This window comes from Sarcophilus harrisii, chromosome 5, assembly GCF_902635505.1.
Source record: "Sarcophilus harrisii chromosome 5, mSarHar1.11, whole genome shotgun sequence".
In the NCBI taxonomy this organism is placed as follows: domain Eukaryota; kingdom Metazoa; phylum Chordata; class Mammalia; order Dasyuromorphia; family Dasyuridae; genus Sarcophilus; species Sarcophilus harrisii.
This window is the reverse complement of record NC_045430.1, coordinates 82,856,258-82,869,589: the sequence shown is the minus strand read 5'-3', so window position 1 is coordinate 82,869,589 and position 13,332 is coordinate 82,856,258. Positions and strand designations below refer to the sequence as shown.

At 43.6% G+C, this 13,332-nt stretch overlaps 1 protein-coding gene and 1 pseudogene across 11 annotated transcripts; one reads left to right on the top strand and one right to left on the bottom strand.

Annotated features, from left to right (window-relative positions):
- The first annotated feature begins 562 nt into the window (after positions 1-562).
- On the top strand, positions 563-12,445 carry OS9 (OS9 endoplasmic reticulum lectin). Of its 11 annotated transcripts, none has more exons than XM_031941068.1 (16): positions 563-820; positions 1,244-1,420; positions 1,972-2,035; positions 2,160-2,239; positions 2,469-2,567; positions 2,833-3,043; positions 3,159-3,263; positions 3,459-3,559; positions 3,728-3,779; positions 7,147-7,235; positions 7,547-7,795; positions 8,286-8,475; positions 8,969-9,133; positions 9,434-9,549; positions 9,680-9,722; positions 9,824-12,445. In XM_031941068.1, the coding sequence occupies exons 1-16, from the start codon at positions 578-580 to the stop codon at positions 9,853-9,855; spliced, it is 2,016 nt and encodes a 671-aa protein (XP_031796928.1). In that variant the 5' UTR covers positions 563-577; the 3' UTR covers positions 9,856-12,445. The 11 variants fall into 11 exon arrangements, with proteins under 11 accessions (XP_031796928.1, XP_023361131.1, XP_012406999.1 ...); XM_023505363.2 differs by having other exon boundaries at positions 9,680-9,734; XM_012551545.3 differs by having other exon boundaries at positions 2,160-2,236; positions 3,162-3,263; positions 9,680-12,445.
- Positions 5,548-6,808, bottom strand: LOC105750769 (annotated as a pseudogene).
- Positions 12,446-13,332: the final 887 nt, after the last annotated feature.

Genomic DNA, 13,332 nt, shown 5'->3' with positions numbered 1-13,332 from the left:
TCACTCCATCATAGTGCAGGGCAGCCAGGGGTTCGTTTTTGTCTTTATGATTCCCAGCACATAGAAGATGCTTCAAAGACGTTCATTTCCCATCCTTCTTGGAAGGAGACAGTCAGAGAACGGGGCCCTACTGCCTGGCGCGCAGGTAGCCTGCCCACGGCGCAGGGGCTGGTCTTCCTCGCCCCGCCCAGCCGCCGAGGGAAAGGTGACTGATCAGATTTGACAGCTCCTCGGGGTGTCCTCCGCGCAGACACGCCCCTCCTGGGGGAGAGCTGCTGACCTAGCTGCTTATTGGCTGATTCAGCGCTGACTCCAGCCAATCCATTCAGGGCAGGTAAGAAGCCTTAGAAATAACAGAACCGAAGCTCACCTCCTTCCATTTCCCCCGCCCCCACAAACACCCCCGCTCTCTCCAGTCAGCCAGCCTGTCTTTCTGTCCCTCCCTCCGTCCATCTTTCTGTCAGTCCTCCCGCCTGTCCGTCATCCCGTCGCTCTCATACATACTGCCTAACATCACATAGACCAATAGGAGCCCGAGATGCTATGACGGGCAGAAGGGAGAACCAATGAAACTCGTATGCGTAAGGAGGCGGGGCGAGGTGGCTGCCCGGTTCAGGGCGGAAGCGGCTGCTCTCGGGTTAGGGCCGAGGGACGAAAGATGGCGGCGACGTCCCTGCTCTTTCAGCTGCTATGGCCTCTGTTCCTGGGGCCGCTGTTGTCCGACGTGCCGGCCTGCGTTGTCGGGAGCTTGAACCTGGAGGAGCTGAATGAGATGCGGTATGGCATCGAGATCCTGCCGCGGCCTGTCATCGGGGGTCAGGTGAGCCTCGGGGAAGCGGGAGCGGAGGGGGGTGGGGCGGATGGGGCAGGGGCCGGGATGCAGAGATCGGGAGGGGAAGAAGGAGGCTGAGGACCCCGAGTGCGGAGAGCGAGGGGGCAGGGAGGGGGGCCCTGGAAGGGGTCACTCCATCCCTCTGCGGATGAAGGTCGAAGACTTCAGAACCCTCCGTTTTACAGATGGGGAAACTGAGTCCCGCACAGGGGCCTTGTGAGTCGGAGGCAGGACGGAAGCCTGGCCTCTGCACTAGATGCTGGAGCTCTTCTCTTCCCTCCCACGGGCAGCTGCAGATCTAGTTAACCATTTTCCTCCTTGACTGCGCTCTCTTCCCGGCTTGTCGTCACTGATCCCTGCCGTCCGCTGCTCCTCTCTTCCACCCCCCAAACCTATGCTTTCCTCTTCCAGAGCCAGTCTTCAGAGGTCGTGATTGTTTCCTCCAAGTACAAACAGCGCTACGAGTGCAGGTTGCCGGCGGGAGCCATTCACTTCCAGCGGGAGCGTGAGGAGGAGGCCCCTCCTTATAAAGGGCCCGGAGTCCCCGAGCTGCTGAACCCCATGCGAGACGCGCCCTGCCTAGTGAAAGTGAATGGGGCTGGAGGAGGGGGCAGCAGGGCCCCAGATGAAATAACCTGACTGTTTGAGTGCAGAGCCTGGAGGGCTGGCTGTTGGGGAAGGAGGTTTGAGGGACTAGGGCATAGACTGACTAACCAAGAGTAAAAAATCCTATACTCAGACCTTAAACACCACCTAATAAAGCGTTGGGCTATGAGGAGTTAGAGTGTTAGACTGTGGATGGAGAGGTTGGGAGGGAGTTCCCCTGGAGGAGATGGAAAGGTTGGGGGCTGCCGATAGAATTAAAAGCTGAGGGTCTCCAAAGGAGCGAGATGTGGGAAAATCTATTGTTTCCTTTTTTCATGAAAGGCAGAATGATAGGGGAGGGCTAAAATGGCAGCTGGAGGAAGCATTGAAGGAAGACCTAGAGACAAGGGAGGGGTAGTAAGGGATTTCCTGCCAGAGAGATGAAGGATTTCCTGCTGAGGAAGATATAAAGGTGGACAAAAGGATCTTAAGAGATGGACAGACCCTTCCCCACTCCCCGCAGCCTTACTGACTGTTAACTTTGTCGTTGTCAGACCAAAGACTGGTGGACGTATGAATTTTGTTATGGACGTCACATACAACAATACCACATGGAAGGTGATTCCTCTAATTCCTTAACTCTCCCACTAAGTTCTCTATAATACTATATGAAGGATAGTTCACCTTATTCTGACCTTTTCTTTCAGAAAGTAACAATTCTATCCTTTGGTATTTCTTATAGATTCAGAGATCAAAGGTTCTGTTCTCTATCTTGGATATTACCAATCTTCCTTCAACTGGGATGATGAGACTGCCAAGGTAGTGGTGTTTGGGAGATTGTGAGGGAAAGTAAGGACTGGGTGGGAGTCTTGAGAACTCTGGGGAACAGGGAATGGACTTGGGTTAGGCAAACTAGTTTCTTAGGGTTGAATGGCCATCCAGACTTAATTCCTAAGACCTTTTTAAATATTATGGCATTCTCAGAGCTGCCCCTCCCACTTTACAGCATTTCCCCCTTCTCTTAGTCTCTCTTGCCTCCTCTGTACATTAGGCCTCCAAGCAACACCGTTTGAAACGCTACCACAGTCAGAATTATGGAAATGGCTCCAAATGTGATCTGAATGGTCGACCCAGAGAGACTGAAGTCCGAGTGAGTTGGGGAAATGGAAGCTATCTCTCCTTTTGACGAACCATTTGAACCTTGAAGAGAGAGAGCAGAATTGTCTTCTAAGGGCCAGTTCTCCTACATTTAATGATCCTCTGGCTTGTCACTCTAGTTAGTTCTCTGTATAATGAAGGTTTTTATTCCCCTTTTCAAATCTCTCCTTTTATCCCTCCCTAATAGCAACAATAAACCCCATATTATCTCATTCCCTATCTTCATCCCTTTTGAATCCCTACTCTCTCTTGGTCAGTTTCTGTGTGATGAAGGTTCAGATGCTTCAGGTGACTACATTGATCGGGTGGATGAGCCTCAATCATGTTCTTATGTGCTGACTATTCGGACCCCCCGACTCTGCTCCCATCCTCTTCTTCGACCTCCTCCAAGTGCTGCCCCTCAGGCTATCCGATGCCACCCTACCTTACAGCCAGAGCAGTATGGAGCATATATCCAGGGACAAGTGTGTGAGTCTCAGGGGGACTGGGATATAATTAGGGGAGAGGAATGGGGAAAAGGGATATTTTGAATACCTAGTCTCTTATGATCTCCAATTAATTTCTTTTTTATTTTTTTTTCCAGTAGATGCAAAGCAGAAAATTGAAGAAATCTCTGAGAAGCTTCACAACCCAGACCTTGAAATGTGGAGTGAGACAAAGTTTGGTGTCCTCAGTACAAAGGGAACAGGTCATATTTCCTCTCAGTTATCCTGTGAGGTGGTTCTTTCCTGCCAGTTATAGAAGCCCCTGGGAAGGGAAGGGGGTGCCACATATCTTGACCCCTTTGTTTCACTGATTTAGATCTGTACAGAGAAGATGCAGGTGTAGTTCCCTCCGTTTCCTTTTTCTCTTCAGACCTTGCCTTATCCCATCCCACTCCCAGGTATGACCCCACCCAAAGGTGACCCTGGAGAATCAGATATCTGGAACAAGCCTCTTGAGACTGAAGAACAGGATCCCCAAAAGCAAGAGGCTGAGGCGGAGGTAAGAACCAACTTCTTGTTAGTCCATTCTGAATTAGGGAAAAGTAGTGATTATCATTTATGATGTCACCATCATGAGACACCTGAAGTTTACCTGAAGTAGAGGGATACACTTGGATGAAGGCAGGAAATAAAGAGCCATTAGAACCTACCTTTTCTTCCTAATTAGGAGCAGGACCCCAATCTGGAGAAGGAAGGTCCAGCAGTAGATCCTGCAGATGGTAAGTTAGTTCTATTCACATTGTAACTGGAAACTGGGGGAAACCAGAAGAGGAAAGTTGTGGGCAGCCTTCATGACAAGTTTGGGTTTTTACACAAACTCCCAATTCTATAGGAATGACTTCTGGACAATCATTTAATTCTTTGGATGTAATAGGGAACACAGAACTTAAAAAAACCCATCCTCTACCTCTGAGAACACCCCCTTTAGTCTTTCCAAAGTCTACAGAGTTTGAGTAGTCTACGTGGAGGCATAACAGGGCCTTGTAGCTTTGTAACTGTGGGATATTTTCTACTGCCATTGGTTTGTCTCCCTTTGGGTTTCTCTTTCTCCTTCACCTACACATCCAGTCAATTGCTAAATCGTGCATTTTCTACATGTGTCCCTTACAATTGACTTCTTCTTTATGCTCACTTACATCATCACCATAAGTTTAGGTCCTCATCACTTTTTACCTAGACTACGTATTGCCCTTCTAATCAGTCTTCTTGTCTCAAGCCTCTCCCCACCACAATGCTTCTCCTATATAACTGCTTATAGGATGTTCCTTAAGCACATTGCCCATAGTTCCATATCACTTCAAGTGATCAAGTTCCATCACACAGATGAACATCAAGTTCCATAGCACTTGTCCACTCAGCAATTGCCAGTGGCTCCCTATTGCCTCTAAATAAAATATATATTTTTCCTTTGACTTTTAAAGTGCTTTACAACTTGATCCTTTCCAGATTCATTATTCATTACTTTTCTTCCCAGACCCTTTCATCCAGCCTACTTGGTCTTCTTTCTGTTCTTTTCCCTTCTGAGCTCTGAACCGCTAATTAATCTCTCTTGTCTGGATTGCTCTCCTTCCTCACCTGTATCACAGAGAATCCCTCAAGATTGGCTCAAGAATCACTTTTTATATAAAAACCCTTTTTCTGATTCTCTCCCCAACCCCCCACCTGCTGGACCCTTCTTTCCTTCCTTTCTTATATATAAATACCTTGTACTGATATTTATTCTGTAGGCACTTGTGCATATTACATCTTGTCTTATCTTTTATAATGTAAGCTCTTTGAGGTAGAGGTTTTTATTCTTTGTGTTTGTATTCCCAGTGCTTAGCACAGTACTTAGCAGATAGTATGCATAAGTCTTGTTCATTTAATTTCGCTATATCAGTAATATGTATCTTAAATTTGTATAGGACTTTTCAATTTGCTTTCATTTTATTTAATTTGATCTTCACATGTGATAGACAGTTCAGGTATTAAATTACTCCCATTTTAGAGATGATAAAACTGAGCCTAAGAGACCTGGCTTGACAAATCCTATAGCTAGTGTCTGGTCATACTGGCATCAAAATCCATGGTCTTTTAATACTTACTTCTCGTTAAGAGTCTTTAACATTCCAGCTACCTGTGTTTTGTATGTAAATGTTTGTTTCTTCTCTCCCCCCCTTCCCCCTTAGCCTGTCTTTATTTGTTAAGTGAGAATAGGTCAAGAAAAATGTTAAACTTTCAACATTAGCCAGCATGAGATTTTTCAGGTAGAGATGATCCCATTTGTGGATTATTCAGGCTCCTGGAGGCTTCTTTTAGGTCCTACTGCTTGCTTTGAGGCCATCTCATGGCATGTTAGAACTTCTACCAGAGGATAGATGGATGGTGAACATGGAAAGGTGATCACAGTTAAAGCAACTGACTTATTAGCAGTTCTAGAAAGAGGGTTTGTTGAGGGTAAAATACTGGAACAAAGTGAGTATCTATGGATGTCCTTTACTCATTATCTTTTGATTTCCCCTGGAAGAAAATATTGATATTACTGGAAGAAAATGAAAGTTAACTGTTTTCTATTGCAGTGTGCCCATATTTAGGAGCCATTATTCCCATCAGTCCACTGATGCTCTCCTCTTCTTTAGTCTCTTTTGCTGCCTAAATTGTGCCAGATTACGCTTTAAGACTGATCAGAATACACTACTATAGCTCCACCACCACCCCCCTCCAAAAAATTTGTCACAAATTCTACATACAGGCAAAATAGGTTTAATCATTGTTGGAAAAGTAGCGGTATTGAAAATATTAGTTTCTCCATAAATATATGGAAACCATTTCCAAAATCTATTTTTTTAACATAAGAAAAATTATACATTTGTAACCATTAACTGTATGGTTACCATCCCTTTTTAAACATAATATTTGATTTCTTACCTGCCACCTTATTCCTGAACTTGATGAAATAAATCACCACTTCTCTAGTTCACCAAAGGAAATTGTGTTAAATTATAAATATCATCAGTGTCTAACTCTCTATATAAGTAATGTATTGACAAGTATCTACTTTCAAATTAGGCCCCTATAGTATGGCAAAGTAGATGTTTCTGTTTTAAAAATAAATTATTGAGAGCATATTTTGGTGAAGGAGAAGAGGCCAATCCAATTACTTAATGCTCTAGTTTGAACTGAAAATGTTTCTTTTTACTTCTTGAGAAAAAAACTTTTGAAAGTTGCATACATATTTCATTAAATTATGCAGCAACATTCTTTTTTTTTTTTAATTGCCCAGAACTGACTTATAGGAGACCCATGTTTCCTGAATGAAGTCTGATATTTCAGGACAAATTGAATGATAATCACCAATAAAAGATAACAGTGACCAGAGCAACGGTGCCATTCATTTTTCATCCTTGCCCCCACATTTATCTTCGAAGCTTTTTAGATCTATTGCTAAAAGCTGTTGCATTATCTGATAAGCTTTCTAATTTGTCTTGTAGCTCACCCAGTGTTTCCTCTTTCAATCATTTTTGCAGTATTCTCTGGCATGACATCAATTACTTCACTTCCCTGATTCTGTACATGCCTAATTTTGTCATCCTGAGGTCCAAATTTTGGTCCAGATGAGCCCTTTGAGAAAAAAATCTTCATCTGAATCTTCTTCCAAAAGATTTTTCCTTTCACCTTTCATGAAACCAATAACATTATCATCATTTAAGTAGCACTTGAATTTAGGAAGCATCTTTATTACTCAGAATGTTGTTTTCCTTTTCCCAGCTTTAAGAGGCAGATATATATTATCTGGGTGTCCTCTGGGAAGCTTTTGGTTGTTCCTAAGATCGAGGCCTGACTGGGCTGAGATAGGATGGAGAGAGGGAAAGTAGGGATGGAAGAAGAGGAGGAAGAAATGGCCTCAGACTAGTATCTGGCATCAGCTGATGGGTTCTTTTATCATCTGTTCTAATCCTGTGGGTCTTTATTTTACCCATTAGGCTGACAATAGAGAGGGCATGGACCTGTCTCCTCTGTTTTGCCCTCTGTTTCTCTTCACTTCATCCCCAAAAATCTGTAAGGGGTTTTGCACATAGTGGGTTATCTACTGTCATTTTTCTCCAGGTTTCCATGACAATGTGCAAGTCAAGGTCATTCGGAATCCAGGGGACTTGGTTCGATTCATAGAAGAACTGAAAGGTGGGACAAAAAAGGTATGGCTCTTCAGTTTGATGATAGTGATGTCTTTGATGTATATTTATTCTAGTGGTAGTGCCTTCATTTATTCTGATGGTGATATCTTTATTTATTCTGGGCTTCTCATGTATTTTCCAGTTTTGAGTCTTTTTCTTCTGGTTGTCCTTTCCCAAGTCCATAAAGACCCCCTCCTTTCTTTCATTTCTCCTGAGACCTTCTCAGAACCACTCTGAGAAACAGCTGTCTCTTATTTATTTCCTTCTGGACCTTACTTCCTCAGTCTTCACCCTTCAGCTTTTCTTTCTCCCCAATCTTTTCCTTGTGACAGGGAAAACTAAACCCAGTCCAGGAAGGAGATGCAGAGACCAGCACAGAAGTCACCCAGGAGGGACCAGAGGGCAAAGCTGATGGTGGTGAAGAAGAGAGGAGTGAAGAGGAAGAAGATGATGAAGAAGAACAACTCTTGGGGGAATTTGAAAAGGAGCTAGAAGGAATGCTACTACCTTCAGACCGAGGCCGACTTCGGTTTGAGGTGAAGACTGGGATGGAGAAGGAGCTGGATAACATCATACAGGAGGTGAGACGCGTTACCAATCTGATCCCCTCTCGGGAGACAGAGGGGAGCACAGTGGGATCACAAAGGAGGAAATATGGGAAAGGAGCAGAGGGATAAATAATAATGATAGCTGATATTTTCTTACTATTTCAATGGTTTACTAAGTGCATTTCATTCTCATTTGATCCTCACAAAAATCCTGTGAGATATTATTAACCCCATTTTACAGATCAGAAGATTGAGGCTCAGGGATTTAAGGCACATAATAGGTGAATAAGATGAGACTCAAACCAGGGTCCTCTGGATCTAAATCTCATAATCTTTATATTATAGTCCAACTACCTTCTTCAGCTATGAAAGGAAAGTTATAAGGTTTGGAAGACAAAGGAGTTGGAGCCTTAATTAGACTCCCAAGCCAATGAGCAGAGGATCTGGGTTCTCTTAACTCCCTACAGCTGCCCCTAATTCTTTCTCTCTTCCCCTATCCCCAACTTTTGTTGTGTTTTTCTAGGCAGAATCAGAGCTGGATCCAGAGGAGCCAAGGAGTGCAACAGAACGTAGTCAAGCCTCCCAGGCCTTGGCATCCACTCTCAACAAGCTCATTCAGAGGATGGATGGAAGGCAGGGACCTGACCAGGGGGAAGGGCCCATGGAAGGTGGTACTGCCCCTCCAACTAGCCCTCCCCCACCTCAGTCCACAGGTAAAAGCAGTCATTCAGGAGCAGGAAATTCAATTGTTGAGGCCTATATGCCAAAACTAAAAAAGAACCCGCCCATCCAGCATTGGAATTCTGCACTTGGTTGCTGCCATTTAAGTTTTCCTGCTGATGGATGGATTTTATTCATGGCATTCACAGTTATTGTTCTCTCATACTCAGTGTTTATTCTCCAGAATCCCATGGATAATGGGAAATATAAAGGAGAATTTAGTTTGGGATAGGGAATGATTCTGGGAGGGAAACCCATTGAGTTTACTGGAGGGCTTACTGGCCTAAATTTTTGGAACTATTATATATATATAAAGGCTGTTATGTTCAACATAAGGTTGAAAAGTAGATGGGGCTTGGTAATAAGAATGGCTCCTTTACCTCTGACTTAATGACTTATGGCTTTGTCTTCTCTGTTCCTCTATATTTCCTTGTATGCTATTCTCCTTCTCCCTGCTTCCCTTACCACTGCTGTGTCCTCCAAAAGATGAGGAAACTGAGCGCCGGGTCAGAGTTCGGGTCACCAGACTCCGTGCTGGAGGCCCGAACCAGGATCTGTCTGTCTTTGAGATGAAGCGGGAAAATCCACAAGTGAAACATATAGAGGGACTGGTGAAGGACCTGCTTGAGAGGGAGGGGCTCACAGCTGAAGGTGGGAAAGAGAGACTTGGGGGACTGGGAGGGCTGGAGTTGGGGAGGGCTGGCCAAGGAGAGGGTGGAACACACAACAGAACATTTATTAAGCACTTGCAGGGCCCAGTGATAAGCTTCTAGAATGCCAAGAGAGTCCCTGCTGTTAAGGAGCAAACATTCCAACTGGGAGAGACAATTCTAAATGGAGGCTCATGGATGAAAGGAGAGGTTGTGGGTGGACCACTGGGGAGGGGATCCATCTCATGGAAACTCTGCTGAGATTCCTAATTCTCATCTCTCCTTTTGGCCCCTTCCTTAGGTAAAGTTGAGATCAAGATTGTTCGGCCGGGAGCTGGAGAGACTGAGGAGGAGGATGGACATTGGCTGTCTGATGAGGACACCAAGAACCTAAAGGAGATTTTCTTCAACATCCTGGTGAGTTGCCTCTCTCCTGATTATGCCCTTCACCTCTCATCAAATGTTTACTTTCTTGAAGTCCTCAGTGCTTTCTCTGGTTATTTAGTCGATATCTCCCATTTCATCCTCCCTTCCCTTTATCTTTCAGATCCAGGGAGCAGAGGAGGCACAGAAAGAGCGACAAAGACAGCGTCAGTTGGAGAGTAATTACCGACGAGTATGGGGGCCCCAAGGGGAGGAGGGAACTGGGGACCACGAGGAGTTTGACTTCTGAGATGCCTTCTCCCCACAGTCACTCTGAAGAGTCCTTCTGAACCTCTCTAACCTGTCACCTGCACCGAACCCCCATTTTAGTGTCCCCAGAAAAGGAACAACAGACTGGAGCCGAGCTGTGGAGTCCAGGGAACTCGGGAGGGGTTCTTTCATCGGGGGTATTGGGGCTGGGTGGGATTTAGCATGCTATTGCTACAAGATGTTTGTAACAATAATAGAGTTCCCCTCAAGATTAGTCTAGCCTTCTCCCTCTCCTGTAATTTCCCAACTTTAGCTCTTTCTCCTAGATCTCCACTTATCCTTTCCTAGCTCTTTATCTCACTCTCTATCCTGAGGTACTATGGCCTATTAAAAAACAAAAAACAAAAATTAGAGGGGATGCTAAGGGGGGGGTGGGGGTGGTGAATGGTGGCCATTAATAGAGCTTAAATTTCCTTGATTGCTCTATCCTGGGAATTGAATGTTACTCATTTAAAAATATTCCCAGTAGTATGTCTGCCCCACTTCTCTTGTCCTTAGAGAGTTTCCCACCTCCTACTATTTGGAGTCACTTTGCTCCCTTGCTTAGGATGGGATGATGTCTAATTGGAATTCTCCCAGTAATTTCCCCTGTATGATTTGGAGGGTGGGGGTGAGAGGCAACTTCCTCCTCTGGTTGTGATGCCATAGGAGATGGGAAGGGCCTTCACCACTAGGATTTGGGGGTTTCCCTGTCCCCTCCTTTTGAATAATCAGGTTTCTTAATAAAGTGAACTGGACCCTGAAACTGTCTGTCTATTAGAGGTAGGCTTTCTTATTCTCATTACACTGCCTAGAGAAGAGTTTTCCTGTCCAGAGGAAAGGAAGGAACTCTTCTCTTGCCTCTATCCTGCTCAGCTTCTTGCTTGGGGGTACATTCTTCAGGCTCTGCTTTCTTTCGACCTTCAAACTGCTTTTTCAGGGGATGGAAGGGGAAGGGGTGAGAGGGGTGGGGAAAGTGACATGTTCACACCTATTCATGGCAGAAAGCAGTCAGGCCTAAGAAGGCCCAGATAATTTCTGCTTTCTCTTTTCTTTCTCACTGTCCCTATTGTGGCTGTTCTTATCTCCTGCTTCCTTGACACTGGTTTCTCCTCTCCTTTCACCTTATGTCTAAAATCTGAAACCTGGGTAGTTAATGTTTGCCTTGTACATAGCCAGTCTTAGAAAGGGATTTCCCTCCCATTTCCCAGTTTTTATTCCTAATTTTTTTAAGGTTATCTTTCCATCCCATACACAACCTAAGGCCACCAACGGAATCTGCCCCTATCCTCATCTCTATCCTTCTGTCTTCCTTGCATACCTGATATTTTCTTCTTCTCCGTGGAAATTAGGTTATTACTATCCATTTAAAGCATTGGAATATTTTTAAATTTTGGAATATGTAATTTAAAGAAAATTTAGTAGAGTTGGAAGGTAGGGAAAGAATCAATCTTCAATAACAGAGCTTATAGCTGGGCAGAGATTAATATGTAATGTTCATTGGACCCATCTGCTGTCAGTCTTTCAGCCAATTGGAACCTGGTGTTAGGTGCCAGAAGGAATCAGTTTTGATGCTTGAAAAGATAGATCTGAACACTGGGAGAGTTGTGATAAGGCAAGCTTTGAGGACCTGGAAAAGATGAAATCTGAGCCACGTGAGATGGGCTTTTGATAGACTGAGATAATAGCTACAGGACAATGAACTTTTTCACCTAAAAGGGTAAGACTAGGGAAATTCAGGAGAATATGTTCGACTGACTGAAGGTTTGTCACAGAGAGGTTGAAGGGGAAAGTAAAACCAGGGTGAGAAAGGGTTAAAGTGAAAAGTTTTCCTATTATTTTGGGAAGTGATGGTTCAGTATGACATGTTGCTTCAATTTATTTCTTGCCTTAATTATCTTGTAAAATTTTTTTAACCCTTACTTTGTACTGGTTGAATGGAAGTTATACTTGCAAACAGCTGACCTCAAGGATAGGAGAAACCTTCAGATTTCCTTGGAAGTCAGGTGTGAACTGGTGACAGCAAGAGAGAGAGAAAGAGAGAAGGAAGAAACCCTGGGGAAGGGGCTTTGGGATTCAATTGCAGAAATCATACTCATCCTCCCAGGAGCCAGTGGTGGAATGCAAAACCTCTGAGCCTGCTTCACATATGTGAGATTGTTTTTGAAGGACACATCACAGACAAACTACTGGGATAGGTGATGCAAACTGAGACTGACCTCATAAGGAAGTAAAGGCTCATGATGAACAGGTGTGTTATCCCAGGGAGTCTCTGAACTTGAAGGAGGCTTCTGCTGTAATAAATATAATAGATACCTGTGGATAGTTGGGCTGTTCACCACCATTTTTCCAGTCAAAAGTTGCAATAGCAAATTGCTTTCAGAATTTTTTTCTTTTGGAAGGATTGTCAATTCCCTCCCCCCACTCCCACTCCCCAGGAACTACTTGCAGAAAGCAGAAATCTTATAAGCCTTGCTTCAATTCATGAACCACACCTTCAGTTAAAGAATTATGAAGAAAGAGAAGACTCAGACTAGATGTGTTAACCAAAAAACCACTTCTACAATTGGAAAATAGCTGTAAATGAAAAAGATTTGTCCTTTTTTTTTTTTTTTTTTTTTTGTTTGTTTTGTTTTGTTTTGTAAATTTTGGGAGAGGGAATTGTAAAAAAAAACAAAAAACAAAAAAACCTTTTTGGATTGGAAATTGTGTTATTACTGTGGGTTGAAACATTATAAAACTTTAAGATAACATTTCAGGAAAAACTCATTGTGGGGAAGAGTGAGGCAAGTGCCAGCCTGACAATGACTAGTCACCTTTGTCTTAAGATACTATTAAAGATGTGGAGCAGATCCAGGCAGGTGTGCAATTAAATATTAATTGCATAATATTGTCCTAATTCTATGACAGGAATGGTAACTAAGGGAAAACAAAACTCATTTGAATGAACCAGATGAGCTACCACTTGTGGGCTGAGGTGTACAGGACCTCAGAAGTTATCTAGTGCTTCCCCTCTGGGAAGGAGACTACAGAATATTTGATAAATGTTTGTATAGCCCTTGCTTGAAGACCTCCAGAAAATAAGGACCTACTCTTGCTTTGAGCCAGCCATTCCTCTTTTGGATAGCTCTAATATGTAGTGAGTTTTTCCTTAGCTTAAGTCTAAACTTGCCTCTTGGCAACTTTACCCATTCCTCCTGATTGTGTCCTTTGGGTCTAAGTAGAACATACATATCCACAAATCAACTTATCCTTAAAGACAGCTATTAGCTACCTCCACCTATTCTCTTAGCTAAACATCTTTTAACTTCATTTGATTTAAGTATATCATGATATTCAAGTACTTCACTGACCTGGTTCCTTTGGATGCCCTTTAGTTAATAATCTTTCTAAAATATGGTATACTGAGCTGGCCATAATAGTAAAGATGTAGCTTCTGCCTTCCTATTTCAAGTTTAAGATTTCCTATGATGACTTTTCTGGAATTAGTCTTGTTCCATGTTTATTTAAATATAATAGCTGTCTTTG